General features: G+C 35.8%; 1 protein-coding gene across 1 annotated transcript in view; it reads left to right on the top strand.

Moving 5' to 3' along the window:
* LOC5571886 (eukaryotic translation initiation factor 5B) overlaps window positions 1-17,372 on the top strand; it is a 314,657-nt gene extending 297,285 nt beyond the window's left edge. Inside the window, exon 9 of the mRNA XM_021843131.1 lies at window positions 16,799-17,372. Within this exon, the coding sequence (XP_021698823.1) occupies window positions 16,799-16,906 (108 nt within the window). The 3' untranslated portion in view covers window positions 16,907-17,372. The remainder of the gene's footprint in view (window positions 1-16,798) is intronic.
* Window positions 17,373-18,429: the final 1,057 nt, after the last annotated feature.

Genomic DNA, 18,429 nt, shown 5'->3' with positions numbered 1-18,429 from the left:
CCCCGGGGATTGGATAAGTGCATGAAAGGAGTGACGCACGAATGTTGTAATTAAATTGAAATATGTGATGACACGACTCAATAGGTGAGGTTGAATTAAAATGATGTCATTTTAGGCGATGCTCTTCAATATAAATTTGTACAGCGTCGTTTTAGGCACAACTAATTAAAAAGGGTAGTGTTTTGATCATGCTGCTCGCAAGTAAAAAATTTAAGAAGGTTTGTAAACAAATGATCAATATTACAGTTACACAAAATGTAGACGTGAGCTTTTACACCTAACACAAATTACTGCCTTTACACCTACACAAACACGCACTGGGTGCGTCCTCTCGTTGAAACCGTTTTCAGTTCTCCAACCCGCCAACGCACAGTGGTTCAATCTATAAACATTCAAACATAATGGACTTTAATTTCAAATTTCTGTTTTATCCTGGATTGATTATTAGGATAATGTTAATAGGATCCTCCACACTTGTTGAATCAACATTTTGTTAATTCGAAAATAAGTCCTCAATCCCACGGTGTGTTATTCTATGAAACTAATAAACTAAAAGAAGTACACATAAGATGAAGACAAACAACTAAAAATGTCTAATAAAGTTATCTTAATTAACTGCCTTAATACAAGTGTCAATCGTTTCGTCAGGTTATTTGCATCTTTATTATGTCTATGCCTTCAGTCTATTCTCATCAGTGCTGTGAACATTTAACATTTTTCACGTTCTTTTCGCTTCCACGGTTGCAGTCAAACGATTTCTCTACACTCATCCACTATCGTCACCTCTCACACAGAGTACAAGCGGTAGAATTAACATCGAGAAACACTAAAACTGTGGAATGAATGTCAGTTGTATTCAATTGAAATTTATATTTCATACGTTCGATTCATCGCTCGTGTTGTGAATGTTGAAGGCAAAGGCTGTCGAATATCAACGAAAACGTGTCAAATATCGTGATTGTTAACAACACTGGTTCTCATACTCAATTTGCGAGTAGAAGCATGTCTATGTGGATTTATTCTCCCAAATTGCTTTGTTTTTTATGTTTAAATAAATTTTTACCTTATAGTACTTTGAGATAACTTTGTAGAGAAACTTTTCAAAAATTCCATGAATTCTGTATCTTTGATTAAAGTCATTAGGCTGAAGTACGTTGGGCCGGAGTACGTTAGGCCGAATGGATTATTACATCAAAATTTGGCCGAATGAGTCATTATACCGAAACTTTCAAATCTTAACATTCGGCCTAATGACACGTTCGACTTTATGATTCGTTCTAACTTACTTCGGCCAAACAAACGTTGTCCTAACATACTTCGGTCTAACGTAGTTAATAAATTTCACACTACGAAATGACTAATATTACATGTGACGTAAATTTCATGTTGAGCAAAAAACACGGTGTAAAAATGAAATGACACAAATTTAATGTTATTTGTATTTAAAAATACGTCATTCCTCACGATTTGAGCCCTTTTTAAATTCATAATTAGGTGGTGAATTATAGATTGTAAGTATAAATTGCATTGAAAAAAAAAATATGTCCACTATCCGCTTAAAAAGTTGCATGAAATTCAAATTTAATAAATCTGCTTCAAACTTTGGATTTTAACTACAAAAGTGTAAAGGAATTGAAAAAAAAACATTGTCATCCGTAGTAAACATTTTAGTTTTTTTTTAATTTTGACCGCCCTCGAACCACTGTGCAACGCCTTCCGCGCTTATCGCTTGCCGGAGATCATTCAATTGATATTTAGCATTCATTGAATACATTTTGCTTGGCTTTTATAGTGTAAATTAATTATTACTGTATTGTAATTCCACGATCATCGTCGTCGTCGTCGTCTTCAGAGTCGGGACTGCGTGCCTACGATGTGATGGAATATGTAGATATTTAAACAGCGCAATATAATTTCCACTAGAGACGACTATACGGAGCGGTAGAGACAGTGCGCGGAAAATAAAAGACAGATATTGAAAGAATGAGGTTCTCCTACGCGCGACATCAGCCTTCCGAATAACGAACCGGTACACCATATTAAACGAGGCGGTGAAGGCGACGGGGCAACAATTGGCGCGACCGAAGGTCTCTTTTGCTTCTTTATGGCTTTACGTCACAACTGAGACATATCCTGCTTCTCAACTCCACAGGTATTAACTGAGAGCTTTCTTTGCCAACTGACCATTATTGCATGTGTATATTGTGTAGCGAGTACGGAGATACTCTATGCTCTGGAAAGTCGAGAAAATTTCCATCGTCGACTGGTGGGATTCGATCCCACGACCCTCATTATGGTCTAGTTAAATAGCTGTGCGTTTACCGTTACGGCTATTTGGGCCCCGCAGGCTTTAAAGTCCGTCAGTCATCGTCTTCGGTGGAACTCATGGCATCTCATACGCTCCATCGGAACAAATAGGCAAGCACTGAAGGCAGGATCTGTGTTTTGAAATTAATCTTAAAATGATTTGCATTCACTGTCAATTATAACTCCTTTCATTCCCACCATCTCATGAGTGGAACGTAGCAAACCAGGCGTAGAAACTTGTGTCACGCTTATCTATTTAAGAGATCATCTCACCGAAGCAGAGAATATCAATCCTTAATGTTCATTGGAGACTTCCGATCTGTAACGATAATCCAGAAGACGATAGAAAAAGGCGTCAAGATTAACGTCAAGAGAATTTAAAATAAAAACTTTTTTCATAAAAAATCTTTCGAGCTATTTAGTGGAATACCTATTAGTAAATGAAAATCGAATTCAGTACTATTCCATTTAATTCCTTTAGAATGTGTTACTTTTGACAGATACGCGTATTTCGACCTAAACTGTAAGCCGTCTCCAGTGTCGTGTATTAGACTCAAGTTGAGTACACGACACTGAAAACGGCCTTTCAGTTGACATCGAAATACGCGTATCGTATTTTCAATTTTTTTTGTTAGTTATTTTTTTTTTCTTACCATCCAAATGACCTCGGACATAAAATAAAATTAATATTTTTATCAGCCTTACTGAACATAATTTTCTTATTGTAGATTTAAATTGTTTGTACAAACATCTTCAATTCAGGTCGGACTCGAATATTCGGGGACTCGATTATCCGGGGACTCGATTATCCGGGATTCGATTATCCGGATTTTTAGACTCGATTATCCGAAATTTGTTTTTTGATGTTCTTGTTTTTCAATTTTTATGCATAAATCTGAGATAATTTGGTATTGCAATATACAATATGAATGGTTTTGCAGTTTAGAACGTATTTAAGATAAGTAGGGGTTTGAAAAAGAGTTTTTTTTTGTGTTTGGTGGTCAAAAATTTGTTTTCTAGTAAAAACCCCTACTCTGCCCATAACTACATATTTGTAACTGTCAAAAGTAGGCATTAAGTTAATGGAATACCAAGTGTGCATTTTATTGCAATGTGGGATGAAACTAAAATTTCAAAATATTACCAGCAACTCAAAAGTGCTTATTTGAGTCTGATATTTTGTTCAACTCATATCGCATACAAGGTAAATAGTCAGAAAAAAAATTCTGATAGAACTTTCATTGCTATTACATTACGAGGCTCATTTTTAATTTCAATGTGACTTTTATGCGGTTATAATCATCAATGTGACAAAACAACTTGGTATTTTTTCGAATTTACTAGAACAATCTCACAGATCTCACGAATTTACTAGAACAATCTCACAGATTGCAAAAACGATTCGCTATTCGCTAGATTGGCGATTCAACCTTTAAAACACGGAGCCCCTTGAGAGTCGACCACTCAAAGCACGCGGTTATATTTTAACTCCGAAGTACTTTGAATTACCTAGATTATCGAAAAATATACAAAAATCTTCAAGCTAAGCATGCCAATAACTAAGATTTTTTTTATTAATAGTCGTGTAACAAAAATGTGGTAGAGTATTAGGACAAAATTCTAAAACCAAACCTTAAACTTACTGTGCTATTTCATTTACGTTATATCAAGATACTACGGGTGAAGTAAGGTGGGCAAAAGTTCTAGATCAGTTTTATATTTTGATAAGAGCATCCTAGCAAAAAACTTTCTTCTAAAAAGTTGTTCATTGAGGCATCTTTGACATTTGTTCCGAAGACACGTACACTTTGTCACTGACGTGGATGACAATATATGACAATTTAGTAAAAACTGTAAAAAATCGATTTTGGCCATTTTTTCGTACAACAAAAAAAAAAAATATAAAAATATGTCATCAAGTATATGCAGCTTAACAATAACAAAGTAAATTCACATAATTGACAAGAAAACATTTTAAATTTATTTATATTTTCAATAAAAACTGTCCAAAAATAGTGTTTTACAAAATCCAGGAAAACTCATGAAGCGGCAGATGACGGCAGCTAATTTTTTGTCTACTACTAGTCAAGAACATTAGTATTAATATCGGGAAGAAAGATAAGTGGGGCCACGTGGGGCTTTTTTGTTGTGGCGGTTTGAATATTTGATAAAAATGTGTTAAAAAACTCTTATATTCTATAAGTTTTTCAATAATTTATATTTTTGAAATGTACTCTTGAATGTTGACAAAGTGTTTTCAAGAAGTCATCACTGAACTGATAATCTAATAAACTTTTAAATGGAGTTCATGAATATTTGGCTCATATGTGTATCAACCTATGATGTTTTTAAGGTGATAGTATTGTGTTTAATAACAGTCATATTATATGATGCAAATACAGTCGACAATCCACAACTTGATATGCTTGAAAAAATTTTCAAAACCGTTTTTTTCTATGTTTTTACTTTAAATGTCATACAGCGTCTTTCACGTCAGTGATAGAGTGTAAGTGTTTTCGGAAGAAATGTCAAAAATGCCTCAATGAACAACTTTGCAGAAGAGAGTTTTTTACTAGGATGCTTTTATCAAAAGATAAAACTGATTGAGATCTGTTTTCGCTTATTTAGATCAAATCCAAATGAGTGAAAATGTAGTACAAATTATCCCAAAGCACTTTGTCGAAGACACCAAATCTCTAGGATGCATATCCAGAGAACTAGAGGTTTTGGCCGTCGAAAACAACGATCTGCCGCAGTGTGCCCCTACATAAAAATCTTTTACAGTTAACTCTTCCTTACTCGATATTCCGTATCTAGATATCGAGTTTGAGAACTTTTATAACTATTAATTTTCTAAATTGAAATCAATTTAGAGTGTAATCAAAAAATTATATTTCCTCACATATATAATCAAAAGACTTCAGCAGTCATCTTTGAGTCTAGAAATCTACCAGTTATTGCTTTGAATTTCGCTTTATAGGCAAACAGTGTTAAAAAAATCGTAGTTTTTCTATTAAAAGATATTTTGAGTGTAATCCAAAATTTTTATTTCTGTCCAAAAATGTTTGCTGGGCTCCTTTAATCAAATTCATGTAGAAAAAACTACATTTCACCGGGTCGAACTTTGATTTATAGGAGAAAAGTTATAAAAATAGGTTTTTCTCGAGGTTTCTGTAGTAAAATAAATGTTGAGTGTAATCAAAAATTTAAACTTCAACCCAAACATGTGAATTGTGGTTCCGGAACATATTTTTTTATCAAGAAAACCATAATTTATCGCCTTAAGTATTGTTAAATGGCTTAATTGGTGCCACAAATCCGACACAAATAATACTAAGAAGCATCTTAGGTTAAAAAAATAGGTTTACTTTTTTTTAAATACATTTCAAATGGGTAATGATCTCGAATAGTGACTGATTCCTCTGCTGCAATTGAAAATCGCTTAGAAAACGATGGAGATATGCATAGTAAAAGTTGAACTTTTAACTTTTCCTGGACACTTTGTTGTAAGCGTAAGTTTTCTCCCACGTGGTAGTAAAATAGCTGAACGTTTCCAACCGTAAATATTTTTTACAACGTTTACTGTTCCTAAAGGATCAACTAGCATAAATTTTGTCTAAATAAAATGCAAAATTAATTCTATAGAGCTATCAGATATCGACGATACACTTTTAACAAGTTTTTTGGATCCTCACCATAGTCTTAATTTTTTTTGCTGAAACTGTTTTATTTTATGGGAATGTAATTATTGATAACAATTTTGGGATTAAAGCGCAATTGTGGGATACCTTGGGCGTTAACGGGTCAAAATGATCACTTGAAATGTCCCCAATTCTTCGTCGATTATTATATTATAACAAACATTATCCGAATGTAAGAACAGTAAAACTCTATCGATCGTTCGATGGTGCCTGAAACGAAGGAGTAGCAGCACGTGGCCGGCCTCAACCGAATTGACACTTGACTCCGATGTGGTGTGGCATACTTGAATATTAAACACTGTTGCGGCAAACGATCAAATCCAATGCATCCATAATGCCAGGACAAGTGTGCAACATACTCCTATACAAATGGCATAGATTGTGTTGCGGTCGGCGATGCGGTATTGATTAAATAAAAAAAATGTTTCAAATCAAACCAAAGAACTCTTTGGACACAATCGCGACGAGCGCACAGTGGCCGCACTATATACAAATGTTGGTCAAAATTACAAATTTCACTATAATGGTAGGGCCTTCCTTAGTCGAGTGGCTACAAAGCAAAACTATGCTGAAAGTGTCTGGGTTCGATTCCCGATCGGTCCAGGATCTTTTCGTAACGAAAATTTTCTTTACTTCTCTGGATATAGAGTATCATCGTATTTGTCACACAATATACAATTGCGAAAATGGTCACTTTGGCAAAGAAAGCTCTCAGTTAATAACTGTGGAAGTGCTCATAAAAACACTAAGCTGAGAAGCACGCTCCGTCGCAGTAGGAACGTAATGCCAATAAAAATATGAAGTATAATTGTACATAAATTCCAATTAAAAAAAACGTAAATTTTAAAGGCAGTTTGATAAAAAATGATCGTTGAAACATAAAATGGGTTTCGTGACCGTGCGGATAGCGGCGTCAGTCGTTAAGGCGGATTGTGAGTGTTACGATGCGTGGGTTCGATTCTCACTCCAGTCGGTAAAAACTTATCATCAAACTAAAAACTCATCTCTGCACTACTTAGTGTTTCTTGTTGCCCGTTGCCTAATCTTAATGATCGTTTGAACTGTACATTCTTGGTTGCAATCTTGCAACCATCTTCCAAACAAAGAATAAGTTCTATTCTTTCTGATGAGACTTGTTGTGCTAAATAAGGTTTGGATTTAGTACAGAAACAGTTGTTCCGATGGAACAATTTCCAAGAATTTTGAAAAATTGAATAGCGTTAATTTTGATTGACAGCTGTTGTAAAAAAATCGAAATATACACCAATCGGTTGAAAGCTAGGGGAATTTATCATCAATACCAAACAATATCAAGGAAATAGTTTGGAAACTTCATATTATCCGTTTTTGGCCAACTTTGGGCCACTGTGCAGAAGCGGGGCGTTTGATGGACAAACTTGAGCCGTTCCGATCGATGGCGACTGACTGAGCGGCCGTTGATGGCATGCGTAGGAAGTTGAACTGACTGTCACTGACCATTTAGGGGGGAACCATGGGCAAACCGTTGTCGCCGTCATCTCATGGCAGAGTCTTGCCGACATCAACCTACACTTCGTTCGGGACGTCCAACATGGACAGGACACTATACTGCGGGGGCTTTTCCTTTCGAGACAATGTTAATACTTTGCATTACATTTTTTCTATCGATAAATTATTAGAAGACTTTATTGGGTTGGTGCCAGTTTTGTAGCGTGACTAATTTTTGTTTACTTTTGACCGATTTCGATCCGGGGCGTTACAAAAGACTGCAGTTGGTGTTTGTTTTAGCCTGGTTTAGTGAGATCATTTGAACAAGCTTCACCCAAAGCGCTCTAGGTGCCCACTAGGAAAAGAATATGTATTAAAGGGGCTGACATATTCACATTAGTGGCGAGCAATTCGCTAAGGTACCGAGTACCGCACTGATTAAATCTTCAGAAAACAAATTAATGAGGTCGTTAAGTGTATTTATTTGTGGCACGATGAATAGCTTCGTGCAACTTGTTATTTCAATCTTGATTAGGCGGTAGAAGAACAATGTAGTGCGTGGTGTAATATGCAATTCTGTACATTGCTCAGACTTAATCATAAATTCTTGAACAAGGTAATACAATCCTTTGGGACGGTTGTCCTAGATTGTTATAGAATGGCTACATGCAGGATATTCTATTTTTTTCTAGTTCATTTATTACAGGCACAAGTAAGTGTTAACGTGAAATTATTTTAATTTGTATGCTAGATATTGACGCATTTCGCACCAAATCGTATTCTGAGCTGGCAGTACCCTCTTAGATGTTCTTCAAAATAATCTAATCGAAAAACATCAACTCCTATAAGAAAATGTTGTATGGATGACTTGTAATTATTACTGAAAAAAATCATAATTCAAAGTCGATTTAAAAAAATGCATTTTTTTTATTTCAATGAAATTTAGTCTCAAGTTACGTTAGGTTTTCCCAATAGAAGTTATTATTTCAATTTTCCTTGTAAGCTAGTAACTTCCTCCCGCTGATGACGCAATGTATTGACCCACAAACGTATACCTGACCACGCAAACAGTAATTCTTTTTTCTCGCATTGCTTTTATTTACAATTCACGATTCGAAACCACAACAATCTGCCCATCCTTCCTTCCCTCTCCCCAGGAATCTTCACATTGAGGGCACATGCTGTCTAAAAATAGCCCCCAATCAGATCGCTTTTTCCTTCGCCTTCCACCATCTATCCGATTGTATGAATTTCTCCCGATATGAAGGTTGAATCATTCCTACTCACGGGCCTTTTATCGGAACGGCCAAGGACGTTCACCCCGGATGCTGTAGTGTATAGGAAACAAGCAGCAGCGTGCTCTCAAACCGTTGACCCACTTTCACAGCAGTTTCTCTTCATCTCTCGGTCCCACGAAGGCCTTGGCTCTCCAGGATTTTATCGATTTTCACATCCCCATACAGCTACTAGGAATCCGGGCGTTTTCTGGGAGTGTAAACCACATCGACGACGGGTTTTTCCTTCGACCGAATCGTGCCTCCCGCAATCGAGCCTACCAATTCTATTTGCGTCACGCAGTTCCCGGGGTAACACTAACGGGACCCATTCACAGCAGGCAGAGGTGGCCATCAAACGTGGCTGTCGTCCTGAATGTACAGTGCTGTTCGGAATAATAGTATGCCAATTTTAATACAAAATGGTCTACTTTGAATTGAATAAGTGTCACTCTTGATTTAAATAGGGTTATTGTTGAATCACCATTCCATTTCACAGATCGCAGATTTTTGAAACAAAAAAGATTTTTAAGATTTTAGGATATTCCACGATTTTGCGACATGGATGTGCAAGATATTAAGAAGAAATGTCATTGCTCTGTTTGTTGAAAGAATTTTAAATTTTTAGGAACGATTATGCATTTATTTTTTACTTTTAGTTGAATTGCTTCTAATAAAAAATTGTTGACATGCCAAGAACAGCCATAAGGGGCGATCCATTAATTACGTAAGTCAATTTTCGGGGTTTTTCAAACCCCCCTCCCCCCATGGTAAGATGTTTTGTATGAAAATTAAAAAAAATTGTATGTCGCGTAAGAACTCTCAAACCCCCCCTCCCCCCATAAACCCTTACATAATTAATGGACAGCCCCCAATAAGTTTACAAAGGTTCCTGTTCGGATTTGCGACAAACACTCAACGCGGCGAACTGGGGTTTTAACTAAACTTAGCGATTTATTGGCTCACTATTTTATTCATACGGAATAACACGGTAGATCCGATTGGGTTAAGATTTTATATTCGACTAATTCTAACAGATTTCTGGCTATCATATATATAGGGTATAAGATCAGTACAGAGACTGTTTGTAGAGAAACGAAACTTGCCGAATCTTTTAGGCCTTTCGGCCGATCGTTATTTAGCTCTTCCGCAGATAAGAGTGATAAGGTGAGATAGAAATTACATTGGTGAGAAAGGGTTGAATATGGTTTCAATTGAGTGACCGTTATGGTGATTCGATATAATTAATACCTAACAGTTCCTTTTGATCTAAAAAGTTAAATGTAGGATTTTTGCGCAACACAGATGTTTTCCAAGATTTTTAGAGGTTGACTTAAGATGAAAAAGATTTTTTCTACCTATAACACAGATGAGATTCGAAAAAATGTGACATCTCATTGACCCCGATTGTGAACGAGTAACACATAAGGGGTCATCCAAAAATGACGTCCATCATTTGGGGGAGGGGGGAGTCTAGGAAAGTGTGACAGTGCACGTATTAGGTATTGGAAAAAGCGTGACAGAGGAGGGAGGGGGGTTTCAGAAATCTCGAAAAACGATGGACGTCATTTAAATCGTCCCTAAGTACGAGATTTAATCAGAATTCGATACGGCTTTGAAGGCGTGGTATGCTTTCGGGAGATGGGTAAAAGCCGTTTTTAATGCATTCAGTTATTTAATTTTCGCCGTTGATTGAACCCGTTGTGAAATATGTAGCATTTTTCATACCGCAGGAGCAAATTGCTTGCCAGATCGAAACCTTTTTTTATTTTTTTTTTCTGTTCAGATGTGTGAAAATCTGTTTTCGCCACAGTGTAAAAAAAATGGAATTTGAACACTTTGCAATTTTAGCCAAATCTAGGAACGACAGCTTTTCTGAACACAATTTGTGCAGAATGAATTTGCGTGACGTCATGTTAATCCAATCCATCGCTTGGAATTTACAACTGTTTTGATGTCATCTTTTTTGTGCTGTCAAAATAAACACTTGAGTGCACACTAAAACATTTTTTTAAATGAAATTTTAAGACCAAAATGTTAATGATTAGGTGTCTACTTCCTTAAATGAACAGTCCTTAGTATTTTTCAACTGCGGCATCACAAAAATGTCTCATTCTGTGTTGATCGATCTTATTGATATACGGGACATGTATATTCAATTTTAAATGGCTTTACATACACACTCAGGCAAACGGACTATCGAAATACATAGGAACCCCTTATGAGAATTTGACACAAGAAATTGGGTTGAAATTCATAAATTTGCCTTATGAAACCGAAATTTGAAAACAAAAAAGTTTTCGCGGCAGCCTGAATTCTAACCCGGAGCCTTGCAATCGATTGGCCCGTGCGCACACCACGCGCCTATCGACGCCTTGATGTGAGTTGATGCTAAAACGATACATAAAGCGTTCGTATTGCAATAATCGTACCATCTTTTATAAGGCAAAATGTACGAATTTCGATAGTCCAGTTCGCTGCGTGCAGTTATTTCGGTTGTTACAGCAAATATCTCCTTTTTCGCTTTCTTTACCATATACATTTCGGTCTATGGTGAATATATCTTAAAGCATTGAATTTTTATGAATACTTCGTATGAAACACTTTCAGAACTTTCAATTTTGCAATTTTTGTTGAAGGCATGAAAGAGATATCTCGATTATTTTTCAAGTTGTGGACGATTTCCGTTTGAAAACATATTATTTTCAAAATTTTATCAATCTTTTCAAACGATAAACGTCCTTACAGTTTTTTACCATGAACAAAGAAAAAGATAATCTTTCTAATGGCGAAAAAAAATTGAGAATCCGTTCGCGTCTTTCAGAGACATCGGCGTTTAAAAACAACCATTTCTCCAAAGAACATCTCTGATAACTCTGTAACCATAAGAAATAGAACAGTAGTTTTTTCGGCAAAAAAACGCGCAATCAAAATATTTAAATGTCCTCGGAACAAAGTATTTGCGAGAATTTATCTTATAAAAAGTTATCAAGAAAAACCTGATTTTTCAGTACCACCCTAACTTATTTGTTTAAAAAAATCATAGCTCGCGAACCATAAGAGATATAATTTTGGGTTCTTCCGCAAAGTTGATCAACATCGGTTGTCCTAAAACATTGTAGAACATTGTATAGGCCCAAGTTTATATTCTGATCTCGTCACCCTAATTTCACATCACTGAAAAAAATGTCTGAAAAATATGGAGAAACTTTGCCGAAGACACCATATATCTAAAATTGACGGTTTAGGCGTAATCATTTTTATCTTCCTAGATATGGATTTGGGACCAATGTGCATTGAGAAAAAGATACTCAAAACGAATTGCTATTTTTCAAACAATTTCACTTAATATCTCACTTTCCTACAGGGGCTACGAAAAAAATTAAAATTTGTGGTTACAAAATTGAATATATTTGTAGTTCTGTAGATTGTTAGGTAGGTTAATTGTTTGTAAGGGAACAAAACTAGAGCATGTCAAAAATGATCATTTTGAATGAAATTTTTCCCCCTCGCTGCTAGTATTCCGAACAGCACTGTATGTACTTCGGGAAACTGCGCCTTCCCTACTCGGGATATTGCGTTTTGCTTTGACCTATTTTCGAAGGATCTTTTTAGGATTCCGGGCACCAAACTCCCTGTGCCTCCGTATTATATACTCCTCTAGCATTGCAGGCCGGACTGGGAGGTGTGTTGGGATAAGCCTATTTTTAGCGTCAATAACAGCGATGACGTCAATGGGAAAGGCAGGAACTTTTTGTAGCATCAATAACAAGAAGGGATGAAGGGACATTGAGTTTCGGGAAATTACGCAGTTCCTGAAGTAGATTAGCAGATCAAAGCTTTGGTGTGGCCTAGCTATTAGATTAGTATTTGCTTGTTTTCTGGAACTTCTGTTAGATTTTTAAGATTTCCCATCTTTAACATGTCAGAATTATTAACTTTAAGACGATTCAAATAAGACGTCCATATTTTTTGAGATATCTACATACACCCAAAGTCATTAAAATCTTTTATATTTAGCACATACCTTAGATTCTAGTTGTTGAGACCTATTTACCATAATAAATCTTTGACCTGTTTAGTGGAATACCTATAAGTAGATGAAAACCCGAATTTAGTACTATACTATTTGATTCCACTAGAGTTTGTATCTTTTGACAGATAAGCGTATTTCGACCTCAACTGTAAGGCCGTCTTCAGTGTCTTAATATTTCGCAAACTAGGTTTCAGAATCGCCAATATAATGGCCATTTCCACCAGGGAACCGAATGTTGAGAACAACCCAGTATGTGGCCAAGTCATCCAAAAATGCTTGAACTATTCTTCTTTATTCTTAGTTTTCTGAATCATAAACTTTGATGTGGTGCAAGCTATGGACTTGAATTTAAAGTAGTTACTGATTCGTTAAGTTGAGTTACCTCAGTACTCCCCGTGATAAATCCGGAATAACTATAATTTTCGAATCGATGACCGATGAACTACTGTACGATTGTAGGGTACCTGGAAATCTATCTATATATAAATAAAAATGGAATGTCACGAAATGGCTTACGAACGGGTCAACGGATTTGAATTATTCCTTCACTGTTTTGTTCGTCCCATACAAATTGACAGTTCCATGCACTCTCGTTTTTCCAACTTTCCCGGTGAACCCTTGAAGTCGGAACCCTTGACGAACAAAACAGTGAAGGAATAATTCAAATCCGTTGACCCGTGCTTACGAACGTGACATACAAACACCATTCCATTTTTATTTATATAGATAGATTACATGACGTTTTACAACAGTCTACTTGATGGTAAGACTAAGTTTGCTGAGACCACTAGTTCAAAATAAAAATAAACACCGATGGTATGTAAGGGATATTGTTCAAATAAGTGGGGGTTCACGGTCCGTATGACATTTCTAAAGCATTGAAGATGTCTCTAGAGGCTTTGTAATAATAAATGTTGTAAACAAATGAAACAGCACCAGTAGATTCAGTAAATTTTGTGAATCTTGTCATCAGAGTAATTTCAAATAAACATTTTTGGCCTACAACGGAATTTTATGAACAAGTATTGATATATTAAAAACACCTTGATTGAATAAGTCAAGCTGTGTAGCGATATTAAAGCCTAATACTTCAGTGTGTTCTAAAGGCCTTCTTCATAGTAATATACTTTCCAAGTCATATGAAGGTTTATGGGTAGAAAACAGAATGTTTCACGAGAATTTGGTGAGTATAGACTGTGGTAGAATTGGTAGATCATAAGGGCCTGAAATCCAGGACGATTTGGATGACTTCAAATATCCAATATCTTGTGGACACGTCTGTTAAGGCATATTGAGTGCTGTAAACCAATAAACGTAGACATCACTCGCTTAAAATAAATTGTGAATGGTCAAAAATTCAGAATGTTCTGGAGGCCTCATGAAACTAATAGTCACAGACAAATTAACAATTAATAGTGAAGCAATCCTCAAAATGTTATTAAAAATATTGAGTTATGCTCAAATACGAGCATTTTGAATTGTTAATGGGGTTAATGGATGTTTTCTAAATTCTTATATTCAACAAAATTTTGGATTCTGATTAGAAATACCTAACCAGGAATCTCTACAGAGATTACTCTGAAAATTCTCCTAAATGCGATTCCAGGATTTCATTCAGATATTTTTCTGAAAATGTTCTTTTTACACCGAGTTTTCCAATAGTTACCCTAGCAGATCAACCCATTTCTACAGGAGTTCTTCCAAGAAAATCCCCAAAGGTTTGATCCAAAATTTTTGAAGAAATTAGTTTGAGGTTTTTACAATAAGTTCTACAAAAATTCCGCAAGGAGTTCTTGCGTCTTTTTTTCAGTTATTTATTCAGCCACTTTCATATGAACTCTTTCGTGAATTCATTTACAAGTTATCCCAGGACTCAGTGAACCAAATTGTATATGATTCTCCACTACGATTCATAAACGACAATCTGTGTTGACAACAAAACATGTCGCAAATAATGCAAAAAAGAATCGCGTCAAGTTTTATGAACTATCCGATCGTATATCAATCCAAAACAACATTAAATGAAATCGCAGTAATGACGATGAATCTCAAAGAATAACAAAGCATGTTGTAGGTGGCCGCTCCTTAATCCAAATGTCCCGTGTTCGAGTCTCGACGTTTTTTTTATCCAAATTTCGTAGCATTGTATTGCTGACCACAGAAAGTCGGAAAAAGTAAAGCCAAGTGTGTATATAGCCTCCACTTTGGTATGTATATAGTCTTTTCACGCGTTATATACGAGTGAATTGGTTCATATAGAATGATATATTACAAAAATTACACCAACCAAAAATGTTGACTAGGGAATTGCTCATAAGTTCTTACGGAGATTGTACCCGCCCTTCTAGGAACTTCCACAATAATTCTTCCAATCATTCATCATTAAGTTCCTCCAGCAATTTCTCTAAACATTTCTTCAGGGATTCTGTTTAATGTTTTTGTAGGAATACCTCCAAAAAATCGTGCAGCAATTTGGCATTAATTCTCGGATTTTTTTTGTAGTGTTCTCTCTAATAATATCTTAATAGCATACTTGAAGATTCCTTAGAATCATCCCTGCAACATATCCTGGAAATTTCTCAAAGATTTTCTGCTGGACTTTCGGAAAATATCATAGGAGGAATCATTAGAGTAATTTCGAAAGGAATGTTATAGAAAAGAAGAGTATCTTATAAAAAATCAGTAGAGGCATAACTGGAGACATTATTGCTTGATCCTATGAAAATGTCCTAAATTGATATCTTGGACGCAATCCTAGCGAAATCGATTGAAGAATCACTGGATGAAATCCAGGTTTTGTAGATAAATATGTGAAAGAATATTTGAAAAAATACCCGAAGAAAATCATGGGAGAATCCCTGAAGTAATTTATGGGGATATGCCTATAACAATTTTAATTTTGTTGCGAACTAATATTATGGGGATTTATTTGAAAAGGCCGTTAACATGAATAAATGTATTATTTGGAAAAATAATTAAATTTGTTGCTAATGCAATTTTTGGAAAACAAAAATTTAAAAAATGCGTTCAGTAATACGAGCAGTAATACTTATAACTCCAAAAAAAATTGAAAATATTCATGGAAAAATGTCTGGTCGGATTTTCTGCTCAATTCTTATGAAAGCTTTAATCTTCTGATTCTTGTTTGAATTATTGTTGTTTCCTTAGTTTCTGGTAACGGACCATGTTATTGGTTTCCAAACGGTTTCATTTTGGTCTCTTTTTTGTTCCTTTTCGGTCTCGTTTTTAAGCATAAGGTCTCTAATGTTCCTATTTGAAAGACACTTTGTAGCTAAATACCAGCTCTGAGCATACCTTAATCAAGATCTTACTGGTACCGATCCGGATGTGTTCTTGACAATATGTTTTTACATAAATACAAATTGAAATTGACACCTAAATTAGCAAGTTTAGTAGTATAGATTAAAAACTTTTTAAATTATAATTATTGGGACATGGTAATATTGGATATTAACTTTGTAGTCCATTAGCCTTCTTTCCCGGGACCTATTTTCACTTAATTTTACAATTTGCATGAAGCTATCTGATCCAGCAGTCACAAAATTCCCATCACATTTATCCAAATTAATGGAAGTTGAATGACGTCATTGCCCACCCTCCACATTGCCACTTGTGTTGACTGACCTATATTCGATTGAAGTGGGAATGGGAGCCATGGGACCTGGATAAGCATAGAAATTCAGCACCACCACCTCCTGACGAACCCCCAGATATTTTCCGCATCCAATTTCGGTGGCACAATGAACTGCGCAATATCCCTAGAATCCTGGAGCAGCACCGATGCGACGATGGCCTGTTGTGTTGGTGCGATTCCGCTTTCCCTTTGATGGAAGAAAATCAATGAAAATGTAGGTCATTCAAGCTGGGCTTGCTTCGGTATGAATGAAAATTGCTGTCCCCTCGATTCTGAATGAAATTTCCCAGCTCTATAAGTTTATTAATGAAAATAGTTTATTAATGGATGTTTCGTTATTTTCTTTTTCTGCTTATAGATATCCCGTCAAAGTATTGATGCCTGCAAAGACTACTTCCGAGATGATTTGCTGAAATCGGACTGGGCCCTGATGGTGGAGCTAAAGAAGACTTTCCAGATTTTGTAGTTTCGTGGCGCAACCGTTTTATTCTATTTCGCGTGCTATCGGTTCCCGCGAGCTATTTTACATCCATTGGCGGAATCGATTCAAAGGCACCAGTATTTTACTGAATTATAGAATAAGCTGCTCTTGGACCAGGGAGTAAAAAGTCTAGTGAACGTTTTCCAATTTGTTTAGTGGTAACAATCAGCTACTGTACTTTGAACCCTGATTATTTTACTTAACACAATTTTACAGCTAGGTATTTAAAAACCAACTGTTTGACATAGTTTCTGCATATTATAGTTGTTTTGAAAGTTTTCAACGTTTTGTTTGGTTAGTCGCCGTCGCCACCGTCGACTTATCGTAGCTTTAGGAAGAATTTGTGATTGCTAGCTGTTTTTTTTTGAATGGACGACAGGGAGTGATTGTTCAGATTCTAACACTGAAAGTTATTGCGCATAAGATCTTGTAATAAAAGAAATCAACAAAACTCGTTGAGACATTTTGATGTACGAAAGAACATGATCCTTGTTGACAAATTTAGGTATCGATAATAAATATGGCAAATAGTCAAGTCGTAATTACATCTTATCACATGAAGAATGTTATGGTATTCAAAGATACTGATATTGCATAGTTCAGCGAACTTCCTCCTTGACGAAGAATCGGCACAAATCTAGCGTAACATTTGAAAAGGGAGTAACTGTAAATTGTAAACAAAATCAAACCACTAATCAGCTCAAAGATTTATTATGGAGCAAATTCAATTTTTTACTTTTCTTATCAACATTTAAGTCAATTATCTCTGAACTGAAAATTTGCATCAAAACTAAATTTGTCCTTTTGTACATTTCTTTAATTTTTTTCTTGTTTTTTCTATACTCTGATTTTTACCGTTATTTTGTGTTTTATCTCATAACCTTTTATTTTTTGAAAAAAATTGCACATCAGCTCAATCACCAATAAAATGGACTAATCACAAAGGGGTCAAACGGAAACCATGTTGATTTAAAGAGGCTTACTGGAACTACGTTGAACCAAAGAGCTAATCTGCTGGGGCCTAACTGGTTTTGAGACTCATAAGAGGGCCAATCTGCAATGGTGTTTTATTTCAACCATATTCACGAGTTGTTGTGGTATGTTGTGAGATTTGAAAGTATATGAGACATGTAGTAGACTATCGTATCGTAAGTGTCGAAGGCATGTGGTTAAGTTTGATATAATATTAAATAATATGAAACAGAACCGTAGCACATGCTTTTCTCGATGTTTACGTTTTGCAGTTAGGCCCTTCTCAAATTTTATGCTAGAAACAATTCCAAAGCTAGCTCTGCTGATAAATCATAACATACCACTGCCCAAGGCTGATGGAATCTTACATCAATATTGTTATGACAGAAGATCAATATACACACAATATTTAACTTCGCGTCGGGCTGATACACTAGTCTTGTCGGGCGTTTGCAAATAAAAATAGAACCCATTGTTGTGGATGCCGAGCCGAGCAGAGCCATTCCATAGACTGTGGACAATCAATGCTCCGTAAG

Source organism: Aedes aegypti, chromosome 2, assembly GCF_002204515.2.
Source record: "Aedes aegypti strain LVP_AGWG chromosome 2, AaegL5.0 Primary Assembly, whole genome shotgun sequence".
NCBI lineage: Eukaryota > Metazoa > Arthropoda > Insecta > Diptera > Culicidae > Aedes > Aedes aegypti.
This window is presented reverse-complemented; position numbering and strand designations above follow the sequence as displayed.